General features: G+C 32.3%; 2 protein-coding genes across 3 annotated transcripts in view; both read left to right on the top strand.

The window, feature by feature from the left end:
• bcam (basal cell adhesion molecule (Lutheran blood group)) overlaps positions 1-17,812 on the top strand; it is a 198,807-nt gene that overhangs the window by 81,654 nt on the left and 99,341 nt on the right. The window lies entirely within an intron of this gene.
• The window catches only part of efna3b (ephrin-A3b), a 37,723-nt gene that overhangs the window by 10,577 nt on the left and 9,334 nt on the right, over positions 1-17,812 (top strand). Inside the window, exons 2-3 of the mRNA XM_073846855.1 lie at positions 4,719-5,005; positions 5,250-5,315. Coding sequence (XP_073702956.1) covers positions 4,719-5,005; positions 5,250-5,315 — 353 coding nt within the window. The remainder of the gene's footprint in view (positions 1-4,718; positions 5,006-5,249; positions 5,316-17,812) is intronic.

Below are 17,812 nucleotides of genomic sequence, written 5' to 3' on the forward strand. Positions count from 1 at the left end.
TCTTGAGATACAAATAGTAGATTTATTAAGGAAATTTGGAAGATCTGTTTCATTTGTACAGTCATTTGTACATACACCACTAGTCAAAAGTTTTTGAACAGTAAGATTTTAATGTTTTTAAAGAATACTCTTCTGCTCACCAAGCCTGCATTTATTTGATCCAAAATACAGCAAAAGCAGTAATATTGTGAAATATTTTTATTATTTAAAATAACTGCTTTCTATTTGAATGTATTTTAAAATGTAATTTATTCCTGTGATCAAAGATACATTTTCAGTATCATTACTCCAGTCTTAAATGGTCCTTCAGAAATCATTCTAATATGCTGATTTGCTGTTAAAAAATAAAATGTTTATTATTATCACATATTTAAAACTATTGAGCACATTTTTCAAGATTATATGACTAGAAAGATCCAAAGATCAGCATTTGAATAAAAAAGCGTGAAGTCAGTTTTTTTCTTTTTTTTTTTTTCTTTTTTTTTTTTTTGGAAATAAATTATAGAAATTAATACTTTTATTCAACAACGATGCTTTAAAATTGATCAAAAGTGATGAGACATTTATAATGTTACAAACTATTTCTATTTCAGATAAATGCTGTTTTCTTTTCTATCCATCAAAGTTTTTAAGCAGCAAATCAGAATATTAGAATGATTTCTGATGGATCATGTGACTAAAGTAATGATGCTAAAAATTCAGATTTGAAATCACAGGAATAAATTTGATTTGAAAATATATAAAAATAGGAAACAGTTATTTTACAAAAATATTATACAACATTTTACAGTACTTTAGATCAAATAAATGCAGGCTTTGTTGAGCCAAAGTAACTTAAAAAAATTAAAAACTTACTGTTCAGAAACTGGTATATGGCAAAACAATGACTATGATGGTATATTTTACATTTCCTTTTCCATTTTTTCTATTTCATGAATTGTTTCATGTTTCACAAGTGTTTTATGCTTAAAAACGTGGTTTTAAGCAGATATCACTATGAATTAGTGTGAATATGTTAAACGATTGGTTAATATGTTTAATTAATTCTTTTTCCCCCCTCGCCAAATAATATTGTAAACACTTAAAATCTTTTTTTAACAAAGACTTTAAGGTTTGTGCCTACACAGAAATTCACATTCAAAAATAAACCTACTCAAAAAATGAATCAAAATTATGACATCTAGCACTGTCATTTTTTTACATGATAACTTTCTGCAAACAGTGTGAGAAGCTTTCATGACCATAGTCATTATTATTATTAAATTGATCAATAATAGAGGGTTTGCACTTACGTCATGATTTGGTCAGTTACCCGGATGCGTGGCCATATTGGCGATACTCGTTGAAAACGACAGCATGGATTGTACGGTTAATGTACTACTGAATAAGTTGTTCTGCTAATTTATGCTGTCTAAACCGCGGGGGAAAAAATGTGTGGAAGCTGCTAAATCATAAAGACTTAGTAAGCAGGAAAAGGCACAATATTTTGACAAACTAAAGTGAATAGGTCTTTAAAGATATGTTTGAGCAGTATTAATTAAGATATTAGCCTAATATTTCACCTACCTGACTGAAAAATGCTTGAAATCCTGGTTCAGTTTGGCCATTCACAAACACCTTTTGTTCCTCAGACAGTTTGCACTCTTATCCTTGATTTGTTATAACTTTTGGCAGTCTGTATACTCTAAATGTTTTTCCCAGTCTGACCAATTAGTACAGCCCAAAACATGACAATAATTGACCATTTTCAGCAGCAATAATCAACAAAATATGCGAGTTTCGCTCAGTTCATTGGCAATGTTTACGTTCAGTTCAAGTTACAATTTTGCTGTAACAGTTAACTAAATGTTAGCAATGGTCGTTTATTTTAGCCTGCCACTGAATAGGTTACCATATTACTTCAATAAAAAATGTTTTTATTTATTTTGACTTATTTATTTTATTTATTTATAGGCCTATATATATATATATTTGACCTTTTTCTGGATGTACGTGTACGTGTGAAGACGGGTGTGGCGTAAGCAGCAAACATTTGCGCTCACTCACCATGTTAGCAAGTAAGACGGAGGTATAGAATAAGAGGAGCGTGTGAGTGAGTGGGGATCAGAAACGAAGGGGGAGAGACGTTAATGCAGCGTTTTTGATCTTCATTTAATAATTGAATAATAATCTCCCAAGAGAAGTGACCTAGAACCGAAGAAAAGAAATTGATATTCATTTGGCATCTAAACACTGACACCTGCTGGTCAGTCGTTATCACTGCAACCTCCCATTAGGAGAACCCGCTGAGTTTCACTCCATCCGCTCGGCGTCTACTGCTGTGACATTGACAAACGAGTGCAGCGAAGAAGGGACCGCGACTGGGTTTTGAATTCTGACACTTGTACTGCAACTTTTTCCAGCCTGCAGTATGACACGTCCCGCAGGAGCTGCATTCACTCGGCGAATACGCTCCTCGTTGTTTATATACGTTGCGTTACGCGGGTTTTCATCAGACTCCGTCGTGGAATGGTAAGACTCATTGTCAATACAGCTGCGCACTGAAGCGGTATAACAATATATTACTACTACAGGTCCCAACACAGCCATCACTCGTCTCTCCCTTCTTCATGCTCACCTTCATTCTATCTCGCAGGCCCGAGGGAGCTTCCCCCAAAATGCAAATGTCTGATACAAGCTTGTACTGATTCTGCCTGAACATCAGCCAAAGAAAATGCTTCTATAATCACGTGATAACTTGTTTTGTCCTCCTTTAACCTTGAAAGAAAAAGGAAAGACCTGTTTGTGTGTTTGCGCGCATAATGATTTACCAATAATGATTATACTTTAAATGTAGCTAGATAGACAATCTATCTATAAATAGATTAAAAGAGTGCATGAGCTCTGCTCGGATCACTGGATCATTTCCTCTAGGAGAGGTCATGGGGGCTGAAAGGAAGTCTTTTTTGCTTGTCATTTTGGAGGAATGTGAAATCAACTGCACCTGACCCTTTGCCATTTTAAATCAGATGTGCTTGACTGATTCCAAATGTGAGGGCATTTCTAGTCGTTCTCAACATTCAGCTTGGCTGTTTGAGAGAGAGTGGATGATTGTTCTCAGCTGTATCCTTGTCCTCTGGTGTCAAACTGTGCGTTTTCACTGGTCATACGAACATTTTGTGCAATTTAAGCATATTTTGCAGCACTCTGGAGGTAGTAGATATAGTATTTGGGTTGCACTGTCCTGCAGTTTTATAAAACGTTTTTTAAAAATAAAACTATTGAAAACCTTTTTTTTAAATAAATTAAAGCTGAAATAAAATATAAATATTAAATTATGTGAAAGAGTTAGGTTGATGTACTAAAATGACTAAAATTGAAATAAAAGCCACATGTAAAAAATATCTAAAATAACTAATAAAAATTACATAAGTACAAAATTACTAACACTTAAAATGAAAACTGGAAATTTAAAAATAAGGCTATTTAATACTATATTAATATATAATGAATGAATATTAGTATATAATGAATAAAGAATAAATAAATTATTAAATAGAATAAATTATTGTATTAAAAAGAATTAAGTACATCTCTGCCATATATATATATCATTATTACAAAAATTTGACTGAAATTAAAATGAGTTAAATAAAGCTATATAATACCATATTAATATATAATGAATGAATATTAGTATATAATGAATACGGAGTTAAATTCTGCTTAAAATAGTTTTAGGATGAAGTAAGAAGTAAAAGAAAGATTAAATTATTATAATAATAAGAATTGAACACATCTCTATACATCTATCTATCTATCTATCTATCTATCTATCTATATATAATATATAATTATTATATATATTATTATTATTATTATTATTAAATTACACTGAAATTAAAATGAGTGAAATAAAACTTCTACCTATATCCTTATATATATATATATATATATATATATATATATGTGTGTAAAAGAAATGAATTAAGTATAAAAAATAAGAATTAAGCTCTGTCTTTATATATAAGTAAAATAATATTAGACTGAAATTAAAATGAGTAAAATTAAACTATATGAAAGAGTTTTATATCTATCCTCTATCCATATATATATATATATATATATATATATATATATATATATATATATATACATACATAATTTCTATTAATTATTATTAGAATTATTATTCAAATAAAATTTGACAATTTAAATGAGTGAAATTTAAAAAATAAAACTAATTCAAATTATTAATACTATATAAGTATTTAATGAATACTAAAATAACATGCATTTAGCAGACACTTTCATCCAAGCTGACCTACAAAAAAGTGGAACTAAGCAATTTGTCAAAGTCAAAAATATTTGTAATAATATCACAATATGTGTAGTAATAACACCAGTGTCCTACAGCATGACAGCCAATACCTCATCTTATACAAATTTAATGTAGTTTTCTTGTATAGTTTTCCTTTATTATTAAAATATTTAAATACTGTAGATTTTAGTATATTATAGTTTTATACTTTCTGTTCTGTTTGTATTGTATTGATTTTGTTCCTATTTTTTATTCTGTTCCAATTTTCCCCCAAGGGAACAGAAAATTGCAGTACAGGAAATTAGCAGTTGTTTTGCAGTTTCTTATTTATTTATTTTTTGCTGGACCTACTGTATATACTACGATATATAGTTGAACATCAGTGTGACCATCTTTGTGTGTTTCTTTGTGTCATCAGACTTCGAAAGGAGGGCTACACGGTGCAGGTGAATGTCAATGACTATCTGGATATCTACTGTCCTCACTACAACAGCAGCCAGAGAGGCGTCGCCGAGCAGTACGTGCTCTACATGGTCAGTTATCGCGGTTACCGTACGTGCGACCCGCAGCTGGGCTTCAAACGCTGGGAGTGCAACCGTCCCCACGCCCCGCACGCACCAATCAAATTCTCCGAAAAGTTCCAGCGCTACAGCGCTTTCTCGCTCGGCTACGAGTTCCACGTCGGGCAGGAGTATTATTACATCTGTGAGTACATAGTGTGCTTCACCTCAGCTATACACACTTCCAAATCTATTGTGAATACTTTATTATATTGCTGTAAGTTACCATAATACAAAACAAGAGTACAAGCTTTGTTTTGATACTAGATACTAATTATTTACTGCTTTGTGCTAGTCGCAGTTCTCTCTGTAATAAAATGACAGTTATGGATCCTGAGCAGTATTTGTGATGACTGACAGATGATTGACATTTTGCTGTTTTGATTTAGCCACACCCACTCATCACCACGGCCGGAGCTGCCTGAGATTAAGAGTGTACGTCTGCTGCTCAACAGGTATCGACCTCTATCCATCCGCCTGTCCATCCATCCATCATTCCATCATGCATCCATCCATCAACTCATCATTTCATCCATCCATGATCCAACCATTCTATTTTTCAGTCAATTGATCCGCCTGTCAGACCATTTATGAAGTGCACTCACTCCGTGTTTCTTTAACTCTTCTATCTGTCTTTCTGAGAATTAAATCAATCTGTTTACGCAGAAAGCACACACTCTATCTCTCTCTTTTCCCATTGGGTTTCACATCTTAATGTTGTTGTTTGGCACTACAGTGATTCCCAACTATGGGTACGCGTACCATAGTTACTTGGAAAGATTTAGATTTTGCTTTGTTAAACCTGCACTACCATTCAAAAGTTAGTTTTGGAAAGAACTTTTATTCAGTAAGGATGCATTAAATTGATCAGAAAAAAACAAATAAAATGCTGTTCTTTTGAACTGTCTGTTCATTAGATATTAAATCAACACAGTTTTCAACTTTGATGATAATAATTAATGTTTCTTAAGCACCAAATCAGCATATTAGAATGAATTCTGAAGTATCATGTGACACTGAAGACTGGAGTAATGATGCCAAAAATTCAGCTTTTTCACAAGAATAAATTACTATGAAATATTAAAATGGAAAATTTAAAAAAAATGTTCCCGATGTTACTATTTAACTGTATTTATGTTCAAATGAATGCAGCCTTTGTAAGCAATTTTTTTGAACAATAGTTTATATAACAGAATTTGTGACAATAAAATTAAAATTAAAATTAAAAAGTAATATTAAGCTGAATACATTTTTTTAAAACGCATACATACATACACTGCCATTCAAAAGTTTGGCATCAGTATGTTTTTAATGTTTTTACAGAAGCCTTTTCTGCTCATCAAGGCTGTTTATTTGGTTAAAAATACAGAAGAAAAAAAAACAGTAATATTATTGCAATTTAAAATACCAGGTTTCTATTTTAATATGCTTTAAAATGTATTTTATTTCTCTGATGCAAAGCTGAATTTTCAGCATCATTACTCCAGTTTTCAGTGTCACATAATCCTTCAGAAATCATTCTAAAATGCTGATTTATTATCAATGTTGAACAAAGTTTTGCTGCTTATTTATTGGAACCTGTCTTTTTTTTAGGATTCTATGATGAATAAAATATTAAAAGGAACAGCATTTATTTAAAATGGAAATCTTTTGTAACAATATACACTACCGTTCACAGTTTGGGGTCAGTCATTTTATTTATTTTTCTTTCTTTTTTTCTTTGAAAGAAATAAATATTTTTATTCAGTAGGGATGTCTTAAATAGATAAACAGTGACAGTAAAGACTTATATTGATAGAAAAGCTTTCTGTGTTGAATAAATGCTGTTCTTTTTAACGTTTTATTCATCAAAGAATCCTGAAAAAAGTATCACAGGTTTAAAAAAAATATTAAGCAGCTCAACTGTTTCCAACATTGATTACAAATCAGCATATTAGAACGATTTATGAAGGATCATGTGACACTGAAGACTGGAGAAATGGTGCTAAAAATTTAGCTTTTTCACAGGAATAAATTACATTTATTTAGAAAATTTTAATAATTTTTTTTTACAATGTTTCTATTTACTGTATTTTTGTTAAAAGAAACTCAAAAAATCCTCAAAAACTTAAATAAATCAAATTGTAAAGACTGCACATTTTTTGAACAGTAGTTTTATAACAGAATTTGTGACATTAAATATAAAAATCTAATTTAATAATTAAAAATGTCCTAGATAGTTGAAATAACATCAAGCTGAATACATTATTAAAAAAGCGTACTTACACTGCCGTTCAAAAGTTTGAGATCAGTACGTTTTTTTTATTTTGTTATTGTATTTAAGACATTTCTGCACATCAAGGCCGTTTATTCGATTTAAAATACAGAAAAAATCTGTAATATTATGAAATATAAAAATTGCAATTTAAAATAGTAATTTCTATTTTAATATATTTTAAAATAGAATTTATTCTTGTGATGAAAAGCTGAATTTTCAGCATTATTACTCCAGTCTTCAGTGTCACATGATCCTTCAGAAATCATTCTAATATGCTGATTTATTATCAATGTTGGAAACAGTTTATTTGGAACCTGTGATACTTTTTTCAGCATTCTTTGATGAATAAAACATTAAAACAGGGTTCCCGCGGGGTCTTAAAAAGCCTTAAAAGCATTGAATTTATTAATTTGGAAATAATACCTTAAAAAGACTTTAAAAAGTCTTGAATTTTGATGTCTGGGTCTTAAAAATTGTGCTGTATGTAACTTCTCCGTGTTGTAATTTTCCTCAAAAGTTTCATTTGTCAACCACGATTATTTTGATTAAATGACGTAGTATAAATAAAGAGTGGCGGAACCAATAATTGAGAACGCAATGCAGCCCCGGGTCACAGTACAAAATACTGCGAACACGTAACGTTAATGCCTTCAGTAAATGAAGATCACGGGCTACAGCATCACAACCATAGACTACAACACAACACAACACAGACCTCAAGCAACAAGCAAAGGAGAAGCGCGAAAAATCAAGGAAAATCTCAGCATTCCACAGGACAGGTTGACTGACGCTGTTATATTTTTAGGGCCCGAGCCCAAAAGGGCGAAGGCCCTATTGTTTTTCTAAGGATTATTATTATTAGGGCCCGAGCCCAGAATGGGCGAAGGCCCTATTGTTTTTCTAAGGATTATTATTATTATTATTATTATTATTATTATTATTTCATCAATGTTTTGGGTCATTTCGGGGCCCTTAACATACACGAAAACTCTTGAAACTTTGCACACACATTGGAACCTGCGGCCATCAGGGCCGGACAAACTTTGACATGGGGGGGTGACCTGGGGGGGCCGTGGCACAGCGTTAAAAATTTTTACTTTTGAGGGACTCTGGAGCACACACCGGTTGACCTACATTTATCAAAATTCATACACATATAGACCCCATTGGGCCGAACAACTTTCATGCTCAAAGTCAGTGCTTCGCCCAACAGGAAGTCAGCTATTCAGGGATGTCTAAAAAGCGCATGCAATGGAATTTGATATACTCCTCCTAGGTGTATCCACCGATGGCCACCAAACTCGGTCAGCATGATCTCAAGACATTGGGGACGCAAAATTGCCAGGGGAATTTTGATATTTCGAACGGTTTGGCCGTGGCGGGGCGACAAAGTTATGGCGAGAAATGAGAAACAGGAAGTGTCTAATAACTTTAACACACTTTGTCTGATTTTGACCAAACTTCAGCAGTTTGTTCATCGTCTGATGCCGATCACAGAGATGTGACTATTATGAGTCAAAGTTATAGCGCCACCAACTGGCAGCAGAAAGCGTGACGTTTTTGAAACGCTTTAAACTCAGCCTCTTAATTTTACTCAATTTGCTTCAAACTTCATCCCAATAATGTCAAAACACGACCGATAAGAATCTGTGAAGGACGTTATCCATAACTTTTATCATGTTGCCATGGCAACGTGTCAAACTTTAACTTTAGTTTTTTGTGTTTTTGAGCCACTTAAAATGCTTAGAATTTCATGAAACTCAACACACACATCTGTATTAATGACAGTTAAACACTGATAAAAGCCCATAAATGGGCGTGGAGCAGGCGCTCCATAGCGCCACCTTTTGACAAAAGTTGGGGGGTTACTTTGTCCTACAGTCACCAAACTCGGTACATATATTGGACTCATCAAGCCGGACAACTTTCTAATTTACACCCATTAGCTACGACCAACAGGAAGTCAGCTATTTTTATTTAAATATGGATTTTTGGAAAAATCAAGCTGTGGAATTTGAAATACTCCTCCTAGAACTTTCCACCGATGGCCACCAAACTCGGTCAGCATGATCTCAAGATATTGGGAATGCAAAATTGCCAGGGGATTTTTGGTATCTCGAACGGTTTGGCCGTGGCAGGGCGACAAATTATGGCGAGAAATGAGAAACAGGAAATGTCTAATAATTTTGACACACTTTATCTGATTTTGACCAAACTTAAGCAGTTTGTTCGTCGTATGATACCGATCACAGAGATGTGACTATTATGAGTCAAATTTATAGCGCCACCAACTGGCAGCAGGAAGTGTGTTGCTTGCAAAACGCTTTTAAATCAACCTCTTAATTTTACTCAATTTACTTCAAACTTCATCAGAATAATATCAAAACACGGCCGATGAGAATCTGTGAAGGGGTCCTTGATACATCAAATGCTGTTGCCATGGCAACATGTCAAACTTTAACATTTGTTTCCTGTGTTTTTAAATATAGCTGTGAATAAATTCATATCACTCATAGCAGAATCAGACAGTTCACACCAAACTTTGTCAACATGATGCCAAGATACTGAAGATGTTAAATTGTGAACGGCTTTGGGACATCTTGAACGGTGTTGATGTGGTGATTTATGAAAGTAACAATAAAAAAGATGAAGAGTTATTTTCATGTATCTTTAAATTGCATTATTCTAACTCATCAAAACTTTTTACATATAAAGAACAAGAAATTCTTAGGAAATACGTGTAGTTTCAAAATGTTATCATGCTCAGAGGCCCCAAAAACATTAAAAGTGTCACATAAATTTGTCAGATTAAAGCTCTAATACCAGGGATGAACACTAGAGGTCCTCATAAGATAAGGAATCGTTTGACCTTTAATGCTATTTAGCTCATTCTCAGTGTATAAGAATGAAAATAATCCATAGAATCAGTTGATATAGACTGTACTGTCAGTGTACTTTTACATAATTATTTTGTATAGGTGCTTAAAGAGCATTAAAATCTTTTTTTAATCTTTTAAGGAAAAATTATATGATTTATATACATATATACAATCTCACTGATAGAATAAAAAATCTTATAAGTATGACACTATACTGCTCAGTTCACTTAATTAGAATGAGAAACAAATACATCAACTAAGTTAATATGTATTTATTTTTAATATATTTGTTTATAATTATTTCACAGATGCTTATAGATCATTAAAATAATATTTAAAAATGGATGTAGATCATAAAACATGGTAACTATTTAAAATAGGGTCTCTTTTGTTAACATTGGTTAATGAACTAACACACGAACGAACAACGAACAATATATTTGTACTCGATTTTCTTCAAACTTCATCAGAATGATGTAAAAACACGGCCGATGAGAGTCTGTAAAGGCGTCCCTGATGCCTCAAATGCTGTTGCCATGGCAAATAAATAAAAATACAAAATACATTCAAATATTTGTTTCCTGTGTTTTTGAGGCAGATAGCGTGCCTAGAATTTTATTTTCCATTTTCAATTTTCAATGATTTATTATATATTTAAAGTGCAGCATCCTAACTCTTTGAAACTTTTTTCATACAAATAACTATTCATTCTGATTAAACACAGTTCATTTCATAATTATACAAAACTCCACGAATGAAAGAAAATTAAAAAACAAATCTGATCTCACTCTGCTCTGCACTCTATGTGTGTGTTTGTGTGGTAAGTGGCTGAGTGTAAGGAGGTGGGATGGGTGGTAAGAGAAAGAGTCAGACAGGAGGAGAGACAGTTAGGGTTAGTCCAAAGGGTTATTGTGAATGCATGTGCCAACTGGGCACCGTTTTCCTGATGCTATCGGGATGGCGACTGCCAGACGGCGAGGGCCCGGTCAACGCTGCTTGCAGCTTTAATTATTATTATTATTATTATTATTATTATTTTTTTTTTTTCAATGTTTTGGGGGATTTCGGGGGCCTTAACATACACGAAAACTCTTGAAACTTTGCACACACATTGGAACCTGCGGCCATCAGGGCCGGACAGACTTTGACATGGGGGGGTCACCTGGGGGGGGCATGGCACAGCGTTAAAAATTGCGACTTTTGAAGGGCTCTGGAGCGCACAACGGTTGACCTACAGTCACCAAAATTCATACACATATAGACCTCATCGGGCCGAACAAATTTCACACTCATAGTCCGTGCTTCGCCAAACAGGAAGTCGGCTATTCAGGGATGTCTAAAAAGTGCATGCAATGGAATTTGAAATACTCCTACTAGGCCTTTCCACCGATGGCCACCAAACTCGGTCAGAATGATCTCAAGACATTGGGGACGCAAAATTGCCAGGGGATTTTTGATATCTCGAACGGTTTGACCGTGACGGGGCGACAAATTTATGGCGAGAAATGAGAAACAGGAAGTGCCTAATAACTTTGACATACTTTGTCTGATTTTGACCAAACTTCAGCAGTTTGTTCATCGTCTGATGCCGATCACAGAGATGTGACTATTATGAGTCAAAGTTATAGCGCCACCAACTGGCAGCAGAAAGCGTGACGTTTTTGAAACGCTTTAAACTCAGCCTCTTAATTTTACTCAATTTGCTTCAAACTTCATCACAATAATGTCAAAACACGACCGATAAGAATCTGTGAAGGGCGTTATCCATAACTTTTATCATGTTGCCATGGCAACGTGTCAAACTTTAACTTTAGTTTTTTGTGTTTTTGAGCCACTTAAAATGCTTAGAATTTCATGAAACTCAACACACACATCTGTATTAATGACAGTTAAACACTGATAAAAGCCCATAAATGGGCGTGGAGCAGGCGCTCCATAGCGCCACCTTTTGACTAAAGTTGGGGGGTTACTTTGTCCTACAGTCACCAAACTCGGTACAAATATTGGACTCATCAAGCCGGACAACTTTCTAATTTACACCCATTAGCTACGACCAACAGGAAGTCAGCTAATTTTATTTAAATATGGATTTTTGGAAAAATCAAGCTGTGGAATTTGAAATACTCCTCCTAGACCTTTCCACCGATGGCCACCAAACTCGGTCAGCATGATCTCAAGATATTGGGAATGCAAAATTGCCAGGGGATTTTTGCTATCTCGAACGGTTTGGCCGTGGCAGAGCGACAAATTATGGCGAGAAATGAGAAACAGGAAATGTCTAATAATTTTGACACACTTTATCTGATTTTGACCAAACTTAAGCAGTTTGTTCGTCGTATGATACCGATCACAGAGATGTGACTATTATGAGTCAAAGTTATAGCGCCACCAACTGGCAGCAGGAAGTGTGTTGCTTGCAAAACGCTTTTAAATCAACCTCTTAATTTTACTCAATTTGCTTCAAACTTCATCAGAATAATATCAAAACACGGCCGATGAGAATCTGTGAAGGGGTCCTTGATACATCAAATTCTGTTGCCATGGCAACATGTCAAACTTTAACATTTGTTTCCTGTGTTTTTAAATATAGCTGTGAATAAATTCATATCACTCATAGCAGAATCAGACAGTTCACAGCAAACTTTGTCAACATGATGCCAAGATACTGAAGATGTTAAATTGTGAACGGCTTTGGGACATCTTGAACGGTGTTGATGTGGTGATTTATGAAAGTAACAATAAAAAAGATGAAGAGTTATTTTCATATATCTTTAAATTGCATTATTCTAACTCATCAAAACTTTTTACATATAAAGAACAAGAAATTCTTAGGAAATACGTGTAGTTTCAAAATGTTATCATGCTCAGAGGCCCCAAAAACATTAAAAGTGTCACATAAATTTGTCAGATTAAAGCTCTAATACCAGGGATGAACACTAGAGGTCCTCATAAGATAAGGAATCGTTTGACCTCTAATGCTATTTAGCTCATTCTCAGTGTATAAGAATGAAAATAATCCATATAATCAGTTGATATAGACTGTACTGCCAGTGTACTTTTACATAATTATTTTGTATAGGTGCTTAAAGAGCATTAAAATCTTTTTTTAATCTTTTAAGGAAAAATTATATGATTTATATACATATATACAATCTCACTGATAGAATAAAAAATCTTATAAGTATGACACTATACTGCTCAGTTCACTTAATTAGAATGAATAACAAATACATCAACTAAGTTAATGTATTTATTTTTAATATATTTGTTTATAATTATTTCACAGATGCTTATAGATCATTAAAATAATATTAAAAAATGGATGTAGATCATAAAACATGGTAACTATTTAAAATAGGGTCTCTTTTGTTAACATTGGTTAATGAACTAACACACGAACGAACAACGAACAATATTTTTGTACTCGATTTTCTTCAAACTTCATCAGAATGATGTAAAAACACGGCCGATGAGAGTCTGTAAAGGAGTCCCTGATGCATCAAATGCTGTTGCCATGGCAAATAAATAAAAATACAAAATACATTCAAATATTTGTTTCCTGTGTTTTTGAGGCAGATAGCGTGCCTAGAATTTCATTTTCCATTTTCAATTTTCAATGATTTATTATATATTTAAAGTGCAGCATCCTAACTCTTTGAAACTTTTTTCATACAAATAACTATTCATTCTGATTAAACACAGTTCATTTCATAATTATACAAAACTCCACGAATGAAAGAAAATTAAAAAACAAATCTGATCTCACTCTGCTCTGCACTCTTTGTGTGTGTTTGTGTGGTAAGTGGCTGAGTGTAAGGAGGTGTGATGGGTGGTAAGAGAAAGAGTCAGACAGGAGGAGAGACAGTTAGGGTTAGTCCAAAGGGTTATTGTGAATGCATGTGCCAACTGGGCACCGTTTTCCTGATGCTATAGGGATGGTGACTGCCAGACGGCGAGGGCCCGGTCAACGCTGCTTGCAGCTTTAATTAACGTTTGTTTTTACGTTAGTTAGCTACCAATTTCATTCTGAGGTTATGGGGAAATGTAAATTTAATGAAGCGTGGCTGGATAAAAACTCTTTTCGTCATTGGTTAAAACCAGTGGACAACAACGTTTTTGAGGCTTTTTGCACCATATGCAAAAAAAAAAGGATTCAGCTAGGTACAATGGGAATGAAGGCATTCTCTCCTGCGGAGAGGCCATAAGGAGAAGTTGACGGAACTGGCTGTCCTTGATAAAGAGATTGCTGCCCTGAGTGAAGAGCTAAGGAGTTGACTGTGTTTCTTAATTTAATTTATTGTTGAGTTCTGATTTTCGATGTTTATTGTTCAGGGGTCTCTCAGTTCCCCATATTCCCAGGATGGAATAAGTAGCTAGCTAATGTTAAAAAACTGTTCGGCAAACTTTCTTGTGGCCTAGTGAAATGTTTTTATTTTTCACACCTGCTTGGCTTATCTTTTACCCATTCCACATTTGAAAAATAAATGAACACAAGTTCAAGGATTTTGGTTTTTTTTGCTGGTAGGAAGTGAAGTAGGTATTAATTTTTTTATATAAATGGTCTTAAAAAGGTCTTAAAAAGACTTGAATTTAACTTGAAGAAACCTGTAGGAACCCTGTTAAAAAAGAACTGCTTTTATTTCAAATAGAAATCTTTTGTAACAATACACTACCGTTCAAAGTTTGGGGTCAGTAATGGGGTCAGTTTTTCTTTCTTTCTTTCTTTAAAAAAAGAAATTTATATTTTTATTCAGCAAGGATATGTTAAATTGATAAAAAGTGTTAAATTGATAAAAAGATTTCTAAAGGATCATGTGACGCTGAAGACGAGAGATGATGCTGAAAATTCAGCTTTGCATGACAGAAATAAATTATATTTTAAAGTATATCAACATGAAAAACAGTTATTTTAAATTGCAATAATATTTCATAATATTGCAGTTTTTCCTGTATGTTTTGCTCAAATAAATGGAACTTTGATAAACATAAGAGACTTTTGAACAGCAGTGTGTATAAGACTGTTGGAGTATATAAAACACAAAAAGGTTGGGAAACACTGTAATAAACCAGACTCTTGCTCCTCTCCTGTCATTTCTTTCCCCTCTCTCTCTCTCTCTCTCTCTCTCTCTCTCTCTCTCTCTCTCTCTCTCTCTCTCTCTCTCTCTCTCTCTCTCTTGTTTCCAGGTGCTGTCAGGATTCATGTTCTCTCACAGTCAGTTTGCCGGCACTGAGTGTTATTTTAACCCCTCACCCTCCCATTCTGTCAGTGTTCATGTTCATTAATAATATTCCAGGATGTAAGAGAGAGAAAGAGAGAGCATACTGTGTGCTGTCTTAACCTCTGCCCTCTCTCTTGGAGTGTCTGAGTTCTTGTGTCAAGACGAATCTGTTAGTCCTGCTCAGTCAGGTCTGAACTCCAGTGCCTTGAGTTCAAAGGGCTGAAGCAGGGTTGATGTATTTATAAGGATGTGGAAAACTACATACTAATGAGCTGATGAGTCGAATCAGGTGGGTTAGATTAAGAGATAAAATGTGCGGTCAGGGGAGGCCTTTAAGACCAAGATTGAGAGCCACTGAGCTAAAAAGAGAAAAACAAAATATAGTAGTTTTGAGATGCATAAGTTGAACTTAATTAAAAAAAAAAAAAAAAAATTAAAAAGCAATTTAAAAAAGTTAAAGAAGTTTAATGTGCAACTTTTTTGTAACGTTTTTACTAAATACCAAAGCTAAAACAACAACAACAATCATTATTATAATATATTATAATATACTTCCAAAAATAATTAACTGGAGTTTTACAGTGTAATTGAACTAGTTATTAAAATACTATCTGACACATTTGTATTTTCTGTTAAGCTGATTAAATTAAAATGATTTTACATTCATAAATAAAAGATGCCTATTTTCAAAATGTAAAATAATTTTAATTTTTATCTACCCACTATTCGATTTTATTTATTTATTTAGATTTATTTGTATGTCAATTTCACAATAAATAACTAATACATTTTCATTCACAATTAATGATAATTTTTTTCACAACTAATGAGTTTTTTTTTTTTTTACTAATTTTTGTTTAAAATTTGACTAATGACTAATGGCTTTCTGTTAACTGAAATAATATATTTTTTCTAACCATTATTCATTTTTTTTTAATTCCAATTGATTTGTATATCAATTTGACAATACAATACAAATTGAATTTATGTCCACAAAAAATCCACAATTAATAACAAATCATTGTTATAAACACTATTATAGAGACATTTTCAATTCAGATTTATTTGTATATCAATTTCACAATCAAATAAAAATGATTTTATGTTCACAATAAATATATGTATTTTTTACAATTAATGACAAATTTTTACTTTCTATTAAACAGACAGAATATCTTCTTTCTAACCACTATTAGAGATCAGTTCAAATGTATTTGTGTATCAATTTCACAATACAAATTTATTTTACATCCACAATAAATTATTAAAAAATAAATTATTTTTTAATGACATTTACACTTTCTGTTAAACTGACAAAATATATCTTTCTAAACAATATTTTTCTATGAAACTTTTTTCCAGTTTAAATTTATTTGTATATCAGTTTCACAATAAAATACAATTTATTTTGTTCACAATAAATTGTTTTTTCCACAATAAATGACTTGTATACTTTGTTAAACTGACAGAATGTTTTTTCTAAACACTATTAGAGAAACATTTTCAGTTCAAATTTATTTGTATATCAATTTCACAATAAAATAAAAATTATTTGATTTTATTTATTCACACTAAATAATGATTTTTTTTTATCACAATTAATGACAAATCGTTGTTTTCTGTCAAACTAACAGAATATCTTTTTTCTAACCACTATTAGAGTTTTCACAATGCAAATGTATTTTTATGTCAATTTCACGATAAAAGAAAACGTATTTTACATTCAAAATAAATTATGATTTTTTTCCCTAAATAAATTACATTTATACTTTCTGTTGAACTGACAGAATATGATTTTCTAAACACTATTATAGAAACATTTTCAATAAAATTTTATTTGTATATAAATTTCACAATAAAATAAAAATTATTTTATTTATTCACACTAAATTATGATTTTTTTTCACAATTAATGACAAATCTTTGCTTTCTGTTAAGCTAACAGAATATCTTTTTTCTCACCACTATCAGAGTTTTCTCATTGCAAATGTATTTTATATAAATTTCACAAAAAAACTAAATGTATTTTACATTCACAATAAATTATGATTCTTTTTCCACAATAAATGACATTTATACTTTCTGTTAAACTGACAGAATATATTTTTCTAAACACTATTAGAAAAACATGTTTAAATTCAAATGTATTTGTATATCAATTTAAAGATAAAATAAAATTTATTTTACATTCTGAATAAATTATGATTTTTTTCCCACACAACAAATGACATTAACTTTCTCTTTTTGTTAACGGCTCAAAACAGTTCTCATTTTATATGTAACATTAATATTGTTTCAAAACAGATTTTTTTTAAATACCAAAACTATTCTTAAATGTATTTTGCAAAAAACAAAAAATGGCAGTCAAAAGAATAAATAAATCTTAATATTTATTTGCTGTTTCTCAAAATGATATGCCGTTTTTTTACAGTTAAAATGAATGGCAGTCAAAAGAATAAAATAATCACATTTAGTCATGATTTTCCATAGAAGTGTCAAAGAAATTGTCAAATTTAACAAACGTGTGAATAAATAAATAAGTAAAAACACAAATTGCACTGACACGTTGTTTTGATAGTCTTAATAAATATTGTATT

Source organism: Garra rufa, chromosome 9 (assembly GCF_049309525.1).
Source record: "Garra rufa chromosome 9, GarRuf1.0, whole genome shotgun sequence".
In the NCBI taxonomy this organism is placed as follows: Eukaryota; Metazoa; Chordata; class Actinopteri; order Cypriniformes; family Cyprinidae; genus Garra; species Garra rufa.